General features: G+C 39.0%; 2 protein-coding genes and 1 long non-coding RNA gene across 3 annotated transcripts; 2 read left to right on the forward strand and 1 right to left on the reverse strand.

Annotated features, from left to right (window-relative positions):
- The first annotated feature begins 827 nt into the window (after window positions 1-827).
- Window positions 828-4,020, forward strand: LOC146467891 (uncharacterized). Its single transcript, XM_085125431.1, has 3 exons — window positions 828-988; window positions 1,529-2,279; window positions 3,670-4,020. The coding sequence occupies exon 2, from the start codon at window positions 1,598-1,600 to the stop codon at window positions 2,267-2,269; it is 672 nt and encodes a 223-aa protein (XP_084981557.1). The 5' UTR covers window positions 828-988; window positions 1,529-1,597; the 3' UTR covers window positions 2,270-2,279; window positions 3,670-4,020.
- Window positions 4,021-8,265: 4,245 nt separating this feature from the next.
- Window positions 8,266-9,279, forward strand: LOC146467892 (uncharacterized). Its single transcript, XR_014867661.1, has 2 exons — window positions 8,266-8,515; window positions 9,102-9,279. It is a non-coding gene; the product is annotated as an uncharacterized LOC146467892 (long non-coding RNA).
- A 2,200-nt stretch (window positions 9,280-11,479) lies between these two features.
- LOC146467893 (phytanoyl-CoA dioxygenase, peroxisomal-like) lies at window positions 11,480-16,099 on the reverse strand. Its single transcript, XM_085125247.1, has 4 exons — window positions 15,402-16,099; window positions 13,782-13,931; window positions 12,511-12,645; window positions 11,480-11,742 (listed from the first exon to the last, which is right to left on the reverse strand). The coding sequence occupies exons 1-4, from the start codon at window positions 16,062-16,064 to the stop codon at window positions 11,689-11,691; spliced, it is 1,002 nt and encodes a 333-aa protein (XP_084981373.1). The 5' UTR covers window positions 16,065-16,099; the 3' UTR covers window positions 11,480-11,688.
- Window positions 16,100-17,426: the final 1,327 nt, after the last annotated feature.

Consider the following 17,426-nt stretch of genomic DNA (forward strand, 5'->3'; position numbering starts at 1 on the left):
TTGGTCATTTCTCGTTGTGATTTGCTGAACACGGCAAAGAAATGTAGCGTGCCAATATTTTCAACGCACCTTCAGAGCGATTATTTTGCTATTAAATCCCATTGTTTGTTTTCTAACGCGATGCTTCCAATTCGTTCAGCTTGAACAATGTCGCCAAATATCTAGGAACTGAACTGAATTGATAGGAACGACGTTCAAGTCAAAAAACATTTTGAATGAACAAAATAGCCGTCGAGTGCTCCCGTTCTCCCGTAAAACTTCGCATTTGGTCATTTCTTGTTGTGATTTTGCTGAACACGGCAAAGGAATACAGCGTGCTAATATTTACAATGCACCTTCAGAGCGATTATTTTGCACATTAAATCCAATTGTTTGTTTTCTAACGTTCTCGTTGACGTCGCCGTCGTAGATCCTTCGGTCCCTAATAATAACCATCAAATAAAATACTTGTCTTGATAAAACGTGACATTTGTTGTCAGAAAGCTTCAGGCTAGCTAAGGAAGGTCTAGAGGTGCGAATCATCTTTGGCAGTAGACCTTTTTGCGGAGAGAGTCAGAGTCAGAAGCCATGAAAACTGCAATAGTCTGTGACATTCTTCAATGTATTCTTGTATGTAATCCGGAGAGTCACTGAGGCATTTTGACATAAAGTTTCAGTTCTTAAAAGTATTCTAAACCTATAAAATCTAATTTTTAGAAATTAGAAAGAGTTCGAACTCTTTTCAAAGTTTCCACAAAATCGATTACTCCATATTGTTTTATTGCCTGCAAGGATACTTAACTATAGTACTTAGTTATTTCCGTTGTTACTGTGGTTGGCATCCGTATCCTGTTGCACTAGCCCACGACACGCATGGACAACGTTTTAAGTACCTTGGTTGTTATTTAAACCGAATGGTCAAAATAAAACGTTGCCAGTTGTCATCAGATAGCTTTGCAAGGGAGTTGAGGAAATCTTCGGTAAGGCGGAGTTCTACGGTTGAGAAAAGGTAAATATGGACATTATCAAATTAATGCTTCTTTTAAATTGTGATTTATCCTAAACCGCCCTCTAGACTCTTTTGCCGTTAATTTTTACGCTATTTAAGTCAGTTCAGGAAACCCCTGAAAAATTGAACTTCGTCTTTAACAACGGCTAGTTTGATAGACCTCTGGCCAAGACGGTCATTTTAAAGAGCACAGTCCAGCACTACGCACAAAGAGGATGTTAAGCCAGCGGAGGAGATAACTTTCAATATCTTGATTTCTGCGATCCTCAGAGACCCAGAGGAATGCACCTCTGCAATTAGAGTTAATTCATATCGATCTTCTGAACTCTGCTCGAAGGTTAGGGGTATGTCCACTTTAAAATTCTTGGTCGAACTTTATTCCCCCCATTTCAACTTTCTCTTAAAATATGCGTCAGCCACACGCTGCATGCACGCATTAAAATGACGAAGTCAAATTTGTCAAGCGTCACTAATTACTGTTTAGAGGCATCATTGGAGTGTAAAACTGAGTAGATAACGAGAGCTTCTGTAATTTGTCAGGAAAACCCAGAGGTGTAAATTGACCGGCAAGTACTTCTCTGTATCAAGAAAAGGAACTGTGAGACAAGAATGAAGACCTTCGTTACATTCTGCTTTTCGATGGTCCTTGTTATAACCTACGAAGCTGAATCAGCCATCATCAGGCCCGGAATGGACGCGTACAGAACAAAACAACTTCGCCCAATCTTCGAAGACGATCCTTCCATAGTCAAAGACGCGGATTCTGAGGATCGTTGGCCTCCCATAGTCAAAGACGAGGCTTCTGAGGATCGTTGGCCTCCCATAGTCAAAGACGAGGCTTCTGAGGATCGTTGGCCTCCCATAGTCAAAGACGAGGCTTCTGAGGATCGTTGGCCTCCCATAGTCAAAGACACGGCTTCTGAGGATCGTTGGCCTTCCATAGTCAAAGACACGGCTTCTGAGGATCGTTGGCCTCCCATAGTCAAAGACGAGGCTTCTGAGGATCGTTGGCCTCCCATAGTCAAAGACGAGGCTTCTGAGGATCGTTGGCCTCCCATAGTCAAAGACGAGGCTTCTGAGGATCGTTGGCCTCCCATAGTCAAAGACGAGGCTTCTGAGGATCGTTGGCCTCCCATAGTCAAAGACGCGGCTTCTGAGGATCGTTGGCCTCCCATAGTCAAAGACGAGGCTTCTAAGGATCGTTGGCCTCCCATAGTCAAAGACGCGGCTTCTGAAGATCATTCTCCTTCTGAGGATCATTCCCCTGCCATGCACCCATGAAGGGCTTCAGGTTAGTTAAGCACATAGTTTAGCAGTCTTTTCTATAGCAATCAATATTATACTTGTAATTCACCTTGACAGTCATTTCCGTGACTTCAGCCATAGTTAACTGATGAGGAACTGGTTATGAAACCTTACCATCTTCACGGTTGATAACGATGGTGCTGCAATTTATGTTGAAAGGGCCACGACCATGCACAATCCATTGTTTTAACGTTCACACTAAAGCTGAATATCTTAACAGGAACGTTTTTATTGGTCATTTGTTCCAAGACAATAGAATTGCATGGATGAAGGCTAAAAATGCTAGCAAAAAAATATAACAGAGAAGTTTGTCCGGATTCATAACCATTGCCTTTTATTAACTATACTCTAGCTAACAAATATAAAGCAATTGGTATAGTTTTTCATGACTCATAATTTACGACCGTATTGTTCTTGTTACGCTGTTTTGAAGAGACATCACAGTCCCGGTACTAATATGATACAAGTAATATACCCCATTATCTTTAATTACCCCTTATTCTACAACATACTAAGTTATTTGTCAGTTTTTAGTATGGCATATTAAGGTGGGTCCTCAGTCATATGAAAGCATGCCTTAGGTCCAATCTGGGAAAAATCTAAACTGAACAATTATAACTCTGCCGATATTACTGAAAGACCACCAAATGCGGCAGTGAAACAATTCAATTCAATTCAAATCAATTTTATTCACACTTATTCGAATGAACTACAATATATTTTATAGTAAGAAAAAATTAAACTTGCACAGCAATTTATTTAAGTGATTTTACCTTCTAGGGAAGAAGTGCGTAGTGGCCAAAGGAGCAAGGCTTTCGTGTTGGCCACTACCTCTGTGCAGTTACAAATAAAATGGGGGAAGTAGAATTTATAACACTGGTTGTAGAGCTCTGCTGGTTAAATTAGGCTTGGGAGAGGAAAATACATCATATTGCTAACTTGATGATCACTTCGAGTCTTGAAAGTATATGTCACGCGACCTGTTATAATTGTCTTTGTCCAAACAGAAAATCTAAAACGGGATGCTAAGGTGACAAACCTGATGTTTCTGTTATTGTATGATTTGTGCCCTCACCTTATGTGAATCTGTCCCTAAATAATTGACTTCAATATTTAGTTAAAGGATTATTAAAATAAAATATTTTAAAAACAAACCAAAACCTATTCCATTTAACACAGCTATAGATTAAGTGACTATGTGATAGAAGCTACAAACGCATATGATTTTTCTTTTAAGCAAAAAGTTTCGACTGACTAATTGAGAGAGCAAGAATCTTATCGGTGGAAATAATTAGAGTAGCATAATTAATTATTTCGAATTGAGTTTCATGCAAATGATTTTTAATTGTAATTTTTTGTTGTATTTCCTCTTACAGATGATTCAAGGGACAAGTGATTCGTTTACACGTTTGGTAATGGTAAAAATGCTTTTTTGATGCTACATCTACACATAAAAAAGTTGCTCAAATCCGTTGGGATATACACCAACTGCAAAATGAAGTAAAAATTCAATATCGTAGCTTTAGACGAAAACAACGAAAACTAAAAATACACTATCAAGACCTATTATCTAAGTTTCAATGGAATTCTATTTTGGAATATTCGTAGGCAGCTAGTTACATTGCTTTAAATTTCTCGGAAGAGAAAAAACTGCAAGACTTGTTCTTCTTTTTTTTTAATTAAAGGATTTATACCTACCCATGACTTACATGTAAAATTAAAGATAACGGTGGCGTGTTCTTGTCTCATTGCTGGTCGATAAATACCCATCCACATGTTATGACGAGCAATTCGTGGCTCAACCTATACAGGGGAATTAGCCTAGCCTTCATCCATCTTGACTCTAGGGTATCCTATCCTAGGTCCAACAGCATTTCGGAAACACTAGCGGCGCATGTTGCTAATTGTTACAACAGGAACGTGCTGCTTTCCTTTGAAAGTCACCTGAACAGTGCGCGGCTGCTCCTGTGTACTCAGGCTTGGGGACGTTCAATCGTCGTATAAGCTGTTTCTTTACACTCGATCCTGGGGCAGTTCCACAGATTCCGTTTAATCAAGCCAAATTAAAAACCGTTGTTGCATGGTCTTTCTTGAAAATTGATCATACGTGTTGAAGCCATTTGAGTTCGCTGTTCGAAGAAACACCAAAACACGAGAGGAAGGTAACCCGCTCTTATCAATTCTACTCTACAGAACGTAAACTTCCTTTACTCTTTCCAGGAGCTTTCGTTCGTTTCTCACCCTCGCTTGGAAAGGAAATGATTGCTACACAGACTAGCTGATCTCAGGAAGAGATCCATTACAAAAGGAGAGGGAGGAAGGTTTACCAACCAAGAAGATAAATTGTGACAAGAGAGGGTTCATCCTCTCTTGATTGTGAAAAATGTTTAGTTTAGATTAACAACAAGAAATTCGGCCACTTCGGTCTTCTTTGAAAGGGGGTTGGGTTCGAGGGTTTGATTTATGCCTGCTAAAGAAATTGCGTTCGTCTTCATAGGGATCCCTCAGAGATAAATTTTGTTTACATAAACAATCCTCTCCTGCGTTAACGTAGTGACAGTAACATGGTACAACCGGAAATAGTTAATAATGGACGCTAGCATGGAGGGTTGTTGTGCCATCGAGTGAACCATCTAAGTTAGCCTGAGAGCAGGCCCTTAGCTACACACAATTATGACGAAAGCTCTCTCCGCCGCGGAGGAGGCAAACAAGAATAGTGAAATAAAGAGGAGCGCTGGGATCGAGCGGAGACAAATAAGGGACTGGAGAGAGGGAAATAATGTGTTGCGCGGATTGCGCGGGGAACTTTTCGCTCCTTTTTATGAACGAGCCTCTTCGGAGAAGAGGAATTTCCCACAGGAATTCCCCACACCCACTACAGAAATTGTGAGCAGACTGGTAAGAGTAAGGAATTGTGGGATCGTTTAGGTAGACGAATGCACATCACGCCGACTAATAAGTGGATTTTTTCGCTAATTTCTCTCGGTAGCGTAGCTCTTGTTAAAGACGGTACCTACTTTTACTACTGCGCATACGCTCTGTGCAACTCGAGATACTCGCGTTTCCTATGGGTGGTGCCTACTAATACAGGGATATTTTTCGTGGTTTAAAACTATGCGGAGAAAGCAGAACTTAGCAAGTGCCCTTGGTATCCAAAAAGAAAATTTGGGGTAACAATACATTTTTCAGAGATAAGGAAGCTTCAATATGGAAAAAACGCCGTACATTGCCTTGCATATTACTGTTTTATTAGAACAATTGTTGCTTAATTGTCTCTAAAAAATGCGTGGTTACTCTCAATTTTCTTTTTGGATTTCAATAGCCCTTGCTAAGGTCCACTTTTCCCACATAGTCATAAACCACACAAAAATACTTCTTTATTAGTAGGCACCGTCCTTAAATAGTTTTAACCTAAAAGAGTATTTCCTATACGACTGATTGTCGAGAAATGCACTTATTCATCGGCGCAATATCTGTCTACCCAAACGATCCCATAATCCCTCATTCCTACCACTCTCCCCATAGTTTCTGAAGTGCTTTGGTCCTGACATTAAAGCGACTACCGTCAACGATCAATTCCCGCGGACACTTTTGCGTAGAAATGTATTGTCTTAATTGACAGCACAACATTATTTTTATTTTATAATTTTTTTGTTTCCAAATAAAAAAAAAAAACAAAAAACTCTGCGTCATTTACTAGGATTATGTGCAGGGGATGTGATAGCTCGAAAACAGAATTACTAAATCGATTTACGGTGTATTTTTTATTTTCTTTCTTTATTTGTGCACCACTCCTACTCTGAATTTAGTTCCTGGGTAGTTCGCCATTTTTGTAAAAGTTGAGCGAGTTGAAATAATCGCGAAGTAGCACAAATGAAATAAAGATATATTTTCGGGTGACGTTTTCGTTGCCGTTGCCCTCGTGTCAACCTCGTTCCCGGGTTTTTCCACTGAAATTTGGACCAGACTTGGGCAACGAGGTTGTTGGGTAGATTTCAAATATTCAAATAACTGAACAAACGTTCTGATTGGTTCCTTCCGGGGTTAGGAATTTGCCATACTGCCGCTACCATGGACTGCTCTCGAAGAGTTTATTAATTCTACTGAATTTATACTTCCAAAAATGTTCAGTGGGACAGAGTAGCAATTGGCAAAAAGGTCCTTGAGGCAGATTACCGGCCGCTGTTCGGAAAATGAACCCGCGCTCAAACCGGAGTCGCATTCGGAAAAATTCTGTTTGTACCTACCTTATTTTCGTTATTGTTCGTCGTTTCCCTCCTATGGCATTGATTGCTCGTAGAAAATGTCGTATGCGAGTGTATAGGAAAACGTGGCGAAAATGACGGGATAGAAAACAACTCATCCAGAATCATCAGTGATTTTCTTTACATCTGCCTTTTTTGTTGTTTTTGCTGATCAACAATAGTTTTATTAAATTTACGCCCGATATGTATTCAACAGTTAAGAGCCGCGACAAACCTAATTCTACGAACTGCGTCTCCCGGAAATAGCTTTTTCTTTAAGTGAACATTTTAAATTAATTGTTCTTGGCTAAGTTTTTATTCAAAATTCAACTTCGTTGTTCATACACGTTTGCTTGACTGTCCAAATTGCAAAATTAAGGCAACTTACAATTCTAAAATATTTCAGTTAATGAAATTAACTTAAATTTGTGCTACGTGACTATTCTCTTAGCAACAAGTCAGTTAAACCATTTACGCCCCGATATCGACCAAAAAAAATTTTCTCACTCGAACTCAACATATATATTTTTCTTAGTATAAGTTGGCAGAAGTTCTTTTGGCACGTACTGTGATCATTTGTTCCATTCTCATTCGATACCGTGTTGATATTCCATGACGAAATTAGATGTTGATGACTGTGGGGTTGTTTGGAACTCTAGTTAGACAATGTTTTCATTTTTTTTTTTTTTTTTTGACCTCAAAGAGACCAAACCATTTGCTTTTTCTCTAAACAGCATGTTTTTTAGTTGAGAATAAGATTGAAATCAACAATATTTTTTTAATTAATCGCCCTTTTTCCTCCCTGTTTTGTTAGATTATTCTTGACATGAACCGTTATTAAATCTGATAAAACTGTGCAAACAACCAGCTCAAACACGAGATTAAAAGGTTATTATATAGCTAAAATATCATTTAAGATAATTTATCCTCATTCATTGTTCGCTGATAACGATTGTCAGTCAGTTTCAGTCCGTCATGTTGGCAGTTGATATTGGCCTACCGTACGCTATTTTTGCCATCTGTGTTCCCCATAAGAATGCTATAGTGTACTGAATATTGTTGAAACGAAATATGAACAATTTAATTTGGTTCCTTTTTGTTTAATCACGCTGACTGCTCTTTTGTATACATAACGCAAACAGGGTTTCGCTATTCTCGCCTCGTTTGAAAGAGATTCATCTAAATTGCATTTGTCACATTCAGCCTCGGCTTAAACACTATTTTATTACCAAAACAAACAATTGGAATTCACAAACAAGGACAGATGGTATCAATTTACTTTTCATAATGGTCAAAACCAAATAATAACCAAAAAACTGTATTTATGAAACACGTATCGGAACCATGACTTCGTAACGGATTTCTTTAGAAGAGAAGCCGGGTCCCATACTGGAATGTTTTCGTCAGTATTCCGAACGTTTGTCCTATTGCTTTTGCAAGGGGAGAAAAACATAAATTTGACTGAAACAAACACTCACCAACTTGGAGAATTTAGCGGCAAGAATATGAATGAAATTAAACACTCTCAAAGTTGAGTTTCAGCTGTATAAACTTGATGTATCAACGACCGGTATATATAAGCAATCATGACGGCTTAAACGCGATAGCAATAAAGAGCAATTTAAAAAAAAAACAAACAAACCAATATTGACTGACTTTTTTTAAATAAAAAATTTAATTAAATTGAGTTGTGAGCCATAAAAGCAGGGAGCAAGAGCTTCTTTTATTACAAGCAAATCGAGAGGGGTGCATTGACGGGCCAAGATACCTGCGAGTCAACTGAAAAGAAACTGTGTGCTTACAAGAATGAAAATCTTTGTTGTGTTCTGCCTTCTGGCCTTCGTTATGGGTTCCCAAGCTCAGAATCGGAAAGAAGCCACCGAGATGGATGAAGCTGAATTAGCTAACATGCCTGAACTGGACGCCCTTCAAGCTGACCAAATGGTTGAGAGCAGCCTCTTCGAAAACGCGGCTTCTGGTGAGTTTTCCCCATGGCTTTGAGCGAAATTCTCTCCTTGCGTCCATAAGAAAAACCCTTATAATCATTTTAAACTGTCATAAATTGATTCCAGAGCTTGATTTCACCTCATTATTTCCCCTCGCAGTATAGATTTCTTCACGTGCACACCACTGAGTATCCTTCTTTAGCATTAGATACTGTTTCAATTCTTCTGAAAAAGATTTGGATTTATGATTTCAAATTTTCATTTTCTTTCAATCTTAAAGGAACAGATAAGCAGGCCTACAATTTATAGAGTCATCAACTGACTGTGTCCTTTTATCTGTTTGTTCAGTTTTGTGTCATTTAGTAGTAAAAACTATTAATTCAGCCAATTTGAAAACACTTCGACCGATTTTCCGTTTTTGAGAAAATAAGTCGTTCCTAGTCGGTTATAAGTGGTGTTTAAAAAAAAAATGGGTTAATAACCATCAAGTGGTAAATCAATCCACAGATCTTAAAACTAATCAATACGGATTTATAGGGTAAAACCAGTACTTTTAGCACAGTGCGAAAATCATCGTATTTTCTACTAATAACTTTTTCCTTGTATTTCCCTTCACAGATTCCACGGACAAGTAGAGAACGATTCGATAGAGATCCATGAGGAACAGATGTGTAATGAAATCCTCAAGTGTGAATTGAAAGAGATTAGAGTTGTAACTTCCAATGGAATTATATTTTAAGTGATACTGATTTTTGATTGAGATATATTATAATAAACTGGAAAATGATTTAACCTAGCAGGTTGAAACTTAGTGTGTTTGTGCCGGAGTATCTTCAGTAGTCCCTCGTTTCTTCTTTCTGCCCCGTTTTGACCCTAGCCTGTAATGTCGAATATTTCCGTTCTTTCCACGCATCAAATCCCACTTTGGCAAACGTTTGCACGAAGAAAGACCACATGATCACAAAACCACAAGTTAATTATAATCACAAAGTAATCGGAAAGAGGACTCTCTTTTACAAAAACAATTCAACTCATACCGGACGAAAAACATGAAACGTGTACTAATGTTGTTGTGACTTGTGACTCCGGCTGGATACAGACCTAGTGTGCCAGGACTACTCTGACAAATGAAAGCCATCCAGCGCTTCTTTGCTAAATTGCTTTCAATTTTCAATTTCAGGAAACGTTAAGTTTGGCAGTGTTTAAAATTACGAATAGTAGTCAATTGGTCAGAGGTACCCGCCAACGGTCCGTTTCGCTAGAATATATTTACGTGTTCGGTCTCAACTGTGATGAAAAACTAGGGTTTTCTTTGGCGAAATGTCACCCCAAGCTATCGTAACACAGAAAAACTAATCCCTATTGTTTATTTTGGGAAAGTCAACAGCAGCTCGTAATTTCGTGGAATGAAATTCCGCTCCTCAAAATTTTCTGCGCTAAAGAATCCGAACGGATCATAAAACGATCTGTGAACACAGGACTTGAACATGAAAATGTTCTCGTTTGGGTAACCCTCAATTCGTTTGTTTCAATGCCATTACCTTATAGCATTACAATAAAATGCACCCTTTTTCAACCAGTGTCCCTTTTTGCAATACTTACTTCACACGCTTTAACGAGTATTTTTTTTCGCGCCCCTCCCTTCGCGCGTGACTCGCGCTTCGCGCTCGCCTCGCGCTTGCCTCCGCTCGCCTGAAAAAACGCAAAAAAGTAACGCCTGTTCTGCAGGCTAACGGGTCTGAAAATTTTCCCTGTTCATTGCAAAAGAAATTAACGGAAAACAAGAAGCGATGTGGAAACAAAACAAGTCAAAAAACTGTTTCCGCCTGACTTTACTATGATCCGCCTATCGAGAATTTTACTGCCATTTGTTATTGATCGGACGAAGTGGTAAGAGGGCTGACTAGGGGGCTATGCCAGTTGCCAGATAGAATTTTCGCCATTTGTTAGCTTAATATTGGGCCTACTCTAATTCTGGACGAGGGTGTCAGCTGGGGCGAGAGAAACCCAATTGGGCGAAAACAATTAATTTCGGCGAAGAGCAGTAACGAGGAAATTTAACTGAAAATACATGCAGGAGACAGGAAAGTTAAAAACACTGGCTTCTCTTGCTTTCCCTTTATGACATTTATTTTTTTCAGGTAATTTGTAGACTGCGAGCAGTCTTTTTTTAATTTACACTTCATCCCGTGATTTCGTAAATCCTCGACGATTGTACGTACAAAACTGGGAGTGATAAACACAATCAACGATCGCTTGTTTCAAAGTTTGGCCATATGATGAGGCGTTTATTTGAGAGGGTCGCTTATTCAAGGATTTACGGTACATTGTAAAAGTATTATTTCATTCAATCCACACTTAAACGAATTGATGTGCAATATATCACGGTTTTCCAGCCTTCTGATTGGCTTCCATTTACAGACACGTGGTAAAAAAATTAATCTCATTATATCACTCTTCGTTCACCTTTCCTAAAATATAAAATCATATAATACGAGCAACCCGGAACGCACCATAATTACTAATCTTGTTAAATTCTGTGTTATGGAAGCCTGATAAAAATTGTGAAAAAAAAAAATAAAAATAATAATAAGTGTTATCAAAAACTGGTACTGTTCAGACCTGTAGTCACTATATACCATAGAGGCAAGCGAGACATTCAAAAATTTTGGAATTTAGTTCAGACCTTTCCATTGAAAAGTTTTACAGAAATAGTATTGAATCCATTTTAAAACACACAGGATTTAGATTTTGGTGATCACCAGCCAGTGGTGGGTTTGTGCCAGAGCGAGAGAGAGAAAGAAATTTCTTCCCTCCAGAGTTGAGCTACTAGTAGTATTATTAGTTATAATTTGAACACAGCTTCATTGTACAAAAGCGTAAGCTTTATGAACTCTGTGTCTAATAAAGCATCTGTCTATCTACTCAATAAATTGATGCTCACTGTAGACGTAGTTGCAGTACAAGGAAAACACTAAGTTTTCCTTCGTTTTTGCTTCTTTTTGTGCTAGCCAGTATCTTGCTTGTTTTTGGTATCATCTTGTTTTAGTGCTGCTTCAGTAAAAAATATACATGTCTCACTTCAGGGCTGGGCACTTCTTTCAAATCACTCAAATTATTCTCTTACTCACACCTGACAAATCCATGCAGAAAATCAGACAGTAAGGGTCACTGCACTGTGTTCTACATAATTAACTGTAGCATGTCACAGGGTTCCCTCACTGCCATGCACAAGACGACTTTTCATCCTCCAAAGATCCTAAAATGAACGAATAAAGAAAGCGAAACAACACTACTGAGTAATTTCAATTGTAATGGTAATTGCAGTTTTTAAACATTTATTGAACTTCTTTAACAATAATTAACATTAGATTACTTGGACAAGAAAATAAAAGATTAGAGGAAAAGGACATTTACAATGCTACAGGAGATCCTATCTATTTATATTTGTATGAGACATTGAGTTAAATGAACTGACATAGTTTTTAATAGGATTTCATCTTTTCAACAATGAACAGTGGATCTAGATATGTCTTCATTCTTTAGAAACTGAATTGTGTACTTATTTTCTGAAGGTGTTGTACTTTGATTGTTTTAAATCTCCAGTATTATTTTCCATAATCTTGCTCCTAATCTTTGCAATTCTACTCTAGAGCACATCATGTAAACACTACCAGCAAATAAATATCTGTTTGACAAGGGTGACACTTAAGAGTCTATTACGACTGTGGCCCTCAGACTCCAGATTGAATAGGAATTTCAAAATGATAGTTTTTGAGGAGAGGGGAAAACCAAAGTACCTGGAAAAAAACCTCTTGGAGCAAAGACAAGAACCAACAACAAACTCAACCCCCATATGACGCTAGGTCTGGGAATCGAACCCGGGCCACAATGGTGGGAGGAGGGTGCTCTTACCACTGCCCACTGCACCATCTATGCTCCTAGCAGCCTCTGCCCTGCTGCTACAAGCATGTATATGTAAACGTGTATCTAAGATGTTGTTAATGAATTTAAAACAAGTGCATACCTGGAAAGAAATGTCAACACCTTCGCCAAGTTTCTTGCGTGCTACTTCTAGAACTTCTGCTTCAATGTTTTCTTGTGTTGTTCCCCTGACATCTATAAAATAGCAGTGGGAACTAGCATAGTGCCCAGAGATAGCCTGCCGATAAACATGTACATGTCAAAACACGTGCAGCTCTAGAAACTAGCTGATAATAACATTCTCCTACCTTGTTAAAATTAATTTTAAGAACAAGGTTGGCAGTGGAGAACAAACATGTACACTGTAACTAGTGACCAGTCTACCCAGGGCCTGAACAATCAATGAAAATTGATGATCGCAATATCAATCGATCAATCGATCACAGTCGATTATGGTTAGTTAATCGGCATTGGCCAATATATAATTATTGATATATTCTTATTGATTATCGATGAAAATCGATGGCAATCAATAATCACAAAAACTTGTGTGATTGACTGTCCATCGATCATCGATTTCATCGATTGTTCAGGCCCTGGTCTATCTGACCCAGCATACTGTGCAACTAAAACCCTCTCACCAACAAAGGTGCCCAAGATCAAAAGCGGTGCCGCACCAAGAAACAAATGGCATCAAATAAAAAGCATGACTCAGTCACTTGAGTAGTCACACTTAAGGGTTTTGTCTACAGACTAAAACGTTGGAAGCGAAATTTCGTGAGCTGAGGTCCCAAGGAAGTGGTTTGGGGGGGAGGGGGGTGGTCAGGGCATATACACATGACGAGGGTGATTGCAGTACTTTTCGGGGGAGATAATGGATGGAACTGTGTTGCTACCAGCGTTAGAGTTATGTTCATGGTACCTTTTGGGGAATTGGGCAGACAAATGTGACAGCAATTTGTTAGTAAACTTTTTAGGTGTCTCTTATGGGTGAAAATGAATTTGAGCCACACCAACAAAAGGAGATTCTGGTACCTTTTTGGCTTTTGTCAATAATTTGTAAGAATCACTCCTATCTTTTTTTATATTGGAGTCCCCTCCTGAGGCCCATAAGTGATTAAATTGTAATAATACAAGTTTCAAGGTATTGGTAGCTGGGTGTGGTGCTAATGGTTTATGCACATGACTGTTTCATTACTCAAGCATGACAGCAACTAGCTAGTAATCAAGGTTTCCATGGAAAAAATTACCAACAGTTTTCAAATGTCTTGCTTGGAAATTTATCTCGTGAAAAAGGTCTTTTATGCTACCAGAACTCTTCAAAGGCTACCATTTTTGCCTTCAGGGCTAATGAGAGGGGTGTTATACATGTACCTTTCTGAATCTCTGCGTTTTATTTGCCCCTGATCCATGGATGAGCAGAGGATGAAAGAAAACTGTGTCTCCTGCATTCATCTCCAAGTGCACCATTGGAATGCTGGGGTCATAATCCTTAATACCATGGTACATTACATTCACTCCGCCCTGAAATAAAAGGCCCATGTAATAATATGAGGAACAAAGGTAAAGTTGCACTTGACGGCTACATGTGGGCGTGTCCCAGACAGCTGGAATTTAATCTGGTTTCTGTAGCAAGAAAAAAAGGTATTACTACTGCCCACTGTCTTGCCAAACTGAAAGGAAACAGCACTTCACGAAGATCAACCTACAATCTTAGATTGAATAAAAAATATTAAACCCCCCTCCCCCCAAGATCAATAATAAATTCACGCACAAAGCAAAATGCGCCATTTTTTCGATCACTGAAATGGGGGGAGAGGGTATAATGGTCTTAACTTTTCAATTGAATTGTCCAAGGTTGTCCCATGGCCTTTAACATGAGTAGACAAAGGAATCGACTATTAGAGGGTGATTTGTCAACACCTTTATCAAGATATATAGCAACGGTGTCTGATGCAGTCATGCACATCACAGCTCTAACATTCTACAGTGTAGGTCTGCTGTTTTTGCAAGGGTCTTGAGCCCATGAACCTATGACTCATTCTGTTTGTGAGGTGTTAAAAAGATTGTTGCAAAGTCCCAACTTACAAAATTGTTGCTAACAGCTTGTAAATTGTACGTGGCAATTGAGACCTTCACATAAGAAAACCATAGTTTCAGTTCTAAATTATGGAAAAATATCAATAAACAAGTGTCCCAATCACTGCTTCAGATCCTTCAGTGAACAACGACAGTTTGATGACTTTTAAATTCAGGAAAATTTGCGTATGGGCATAGCATGTTTGCAAATATTTCAAATAAGAATATTGAGTGGTGTGACTGGCGCATGTGATCAGAGTGTAGAGGGTACCCAGAGTGACTGGCCAACAAAGTTTTGCAAACTGTTTTGGCAAGGAGCAGACAAACATCTTGGTTATTGGGTAATCCAATAGATTTCATTTTACCATGGGTCTACACTCTAATGATGAGCAGAGGGTGTCAAAAATTATGTTAAAAAAATGAGTTAAATTAAAATTATTAAAATTAAGAAATCAGTCACCCTACTCCCCTACGGCTTTTTATTAGCATACTTCTTTGTTCTCACCATATTTTTATGCCATAGTACAGACACCGCAAAATGGAATCTACAGTGGAACCCCGCCTTACCACCACCACGTTATTACGACCACTTTTTTGTGCTTCAAATGAATTGAAATTCCAGTCATTTCTTTAGTATTACAACCTCGTTAATCCTACCACCTCGTTATTACGGCCACTTTTTTTGTGCTCCAAATGAATTGAAAGTCCAGTCATTTCCTTAGTACTACAGCCTCGTTAACCTGACCACTCTGTTATTACGACCACATTTTTGCGGCCCAAAGGTGGTCGTATTAACGGGGTTCCTATTTGTTAAATAATAAACATTATACCTAAGCTGGGAAGCCACAACAGCTTGTGGTATCTACAGTACTCTGGACCCATTACAAGTGAAAAGTTAAAAAGCAATTCTCTTACCTCCCATTTAGGATAATAGTGCTGCAACAGTGGGCTGTAATGAGTACCTGGGAGCACCACCAAACAGCCATTTTGTGTGTCCACCTTCTCCATTGCGGTCCAGGAACACACCATTCGACTGGCTGGACGGAATGGAAAATAATGCAGATCCTGATGCAAAGGATGACGAGATGTCATCGTTCCAGGATCTGGGGGTTTGTTTATGAGCATGGTATGCACGGATTTGATATCAGGCCCGGTGAAGCACGCCACGTACTTCACAATCTGCGGCAGTTCGCAGTAGCTGAATAGAACCTCGTCTTCTTCGAAATTTTGAATCTTATTGATAGTTCTCTCGCCCGATGGATGCTTTGATTTGGCGTATACGACATCTTTCATCACTGTTAGGCCGAGCACTCGGACTGTACCATCACAGATTTGCTGAAAACGCTCCAGATATCTGCTTAGCAAGTATTGTGGCACCAGATTTCGTACAACCAGATAGCCATTCTTGTTGTAGAAATCGACTTGTTCCTGGGTCAGGAGGTCGTTTGACACCACAAGACTATCATTGTCGAGATCTGATGCAGCGGTAGGACATATGTCAGGCGTTTTTGAAGGCAGTTTTCCAGCATTAAGGTGTTCTGAAATCGCTGCCAGCCTCTTATGTGCTCGGTCGGCCATTTTCTTGTTTATCGGGAAAAAATAGTAAGAGCATCATGGGAAACAGGACTGCAAACACAGGCATACCAGCCATGCTTTGTATTGGTTGTTTACCTTGTCGCGTTCTAATCAGAGCGTCATCGAAGCAACAACAAAAAGAAAATTAAGTGTTAACAGGATGTTTTCCTTTATTGTTCTGTATTGACTGATCCAGGAGGACCATACATTCACAGCTAAGGACTGATGAGCAAGCCTTTAGCAGAAAGTCCCTCGACTTTTAAATTTCTTTTAGCTATGGTACATAGTCTCCTTCGCAGCCGCTCGCGCTCGGCCGTAGTCACGCAACGCTCCACGGGGAGCGTTGCGTGAGTGGCTGCGAAAGAGACTACAATTACATGTAGTACCAGTTGAGCACATAGACGCTCGCTCGGGCTCTGAAGGCCCATTATGGCGGTTGACGTGATTATGGGAATTTTACGGGAAACGGGTTATTGAGGATATTGAGTATCAGATTTCGGATACGATAATCCACTGGGGGATACAGATGAATATTATTTTAGCCAAAAATTCCATGGAATGCGAGAGATTTGTAGACCCCATGATGAGGCTGCGCAGCTTTGGCTTACCTTGTTTTCATTGTTTAGCTCGGTTTGTTATTTGAAAAAGTATCCTGACATACCGTTTACTTCCGAATGTATACTGACGCACTGGAATTATAACCGTTCAAAGGACGGGTATTTTTTTGGAAGTTTAAACCAAGTTCGGGGTAATGAGGGTAATCATGTTCATTGTAATGAGGTGTAGGGAAACTGTAACAAAGGCCTTTCTGATAAGCCTCAAAAGCTTCAAAATCGCGCAGCCCGCATTTTGATGTCCGCTGGTTATGATAGTAATTTGAATGATTTGTTCCGGGCACTAGGGTGGCGAAAACTCTGTCATCAAAGATTGGATAAGAAATCAATTATGATGTATAAAACTTTACATGGGATGACACCAGAATATTTAAGATCAAGCTTTGTTTTTCGCGATAATTTGAATTCTTATCATTTAAGAAATACTGAAAACACTATAACTCTTCCACAACCTCGCACTGATTATTTGAAGAAAAAGTTTCTCATACAGTGGAGCTCAGTTGTGGAACAGTTTACTAATAGATTTACGAAAATTAAAGAAACTTCCTTGAATGATTTTAAGCCTAAATTGAGACGCCACAGTTATAAGTAAGATTTTAAACACGGCCTCCAAGAAAAGCAGCATTTATTGTTTTATCATTTTTTAACTTAGTTAGGTAGATAAAAAGGTTGGTTTTAAATGATAATTAAGTAGCTGATGGAAATACCGTGTATAAATAAAGTTATCCTATCCTATCCTATCCTATCCTAT

Source organism: Pavona decussata, unplaced genomic scaffold (genome assembly GCF_977016875.1).
Source record: "Pavona decussata unplaced genomic scaffold, jaPavDecu1.1 SCAFFOLD_134, whole genome shotgun sequence".
In the NCBI taxonomy this organism is placed as follows: Eukaryota; Metazoa; Cnidaria; class Anthozoa; order Scleractinia; family Agariciidae; genus Pavona; species Pavona decussata.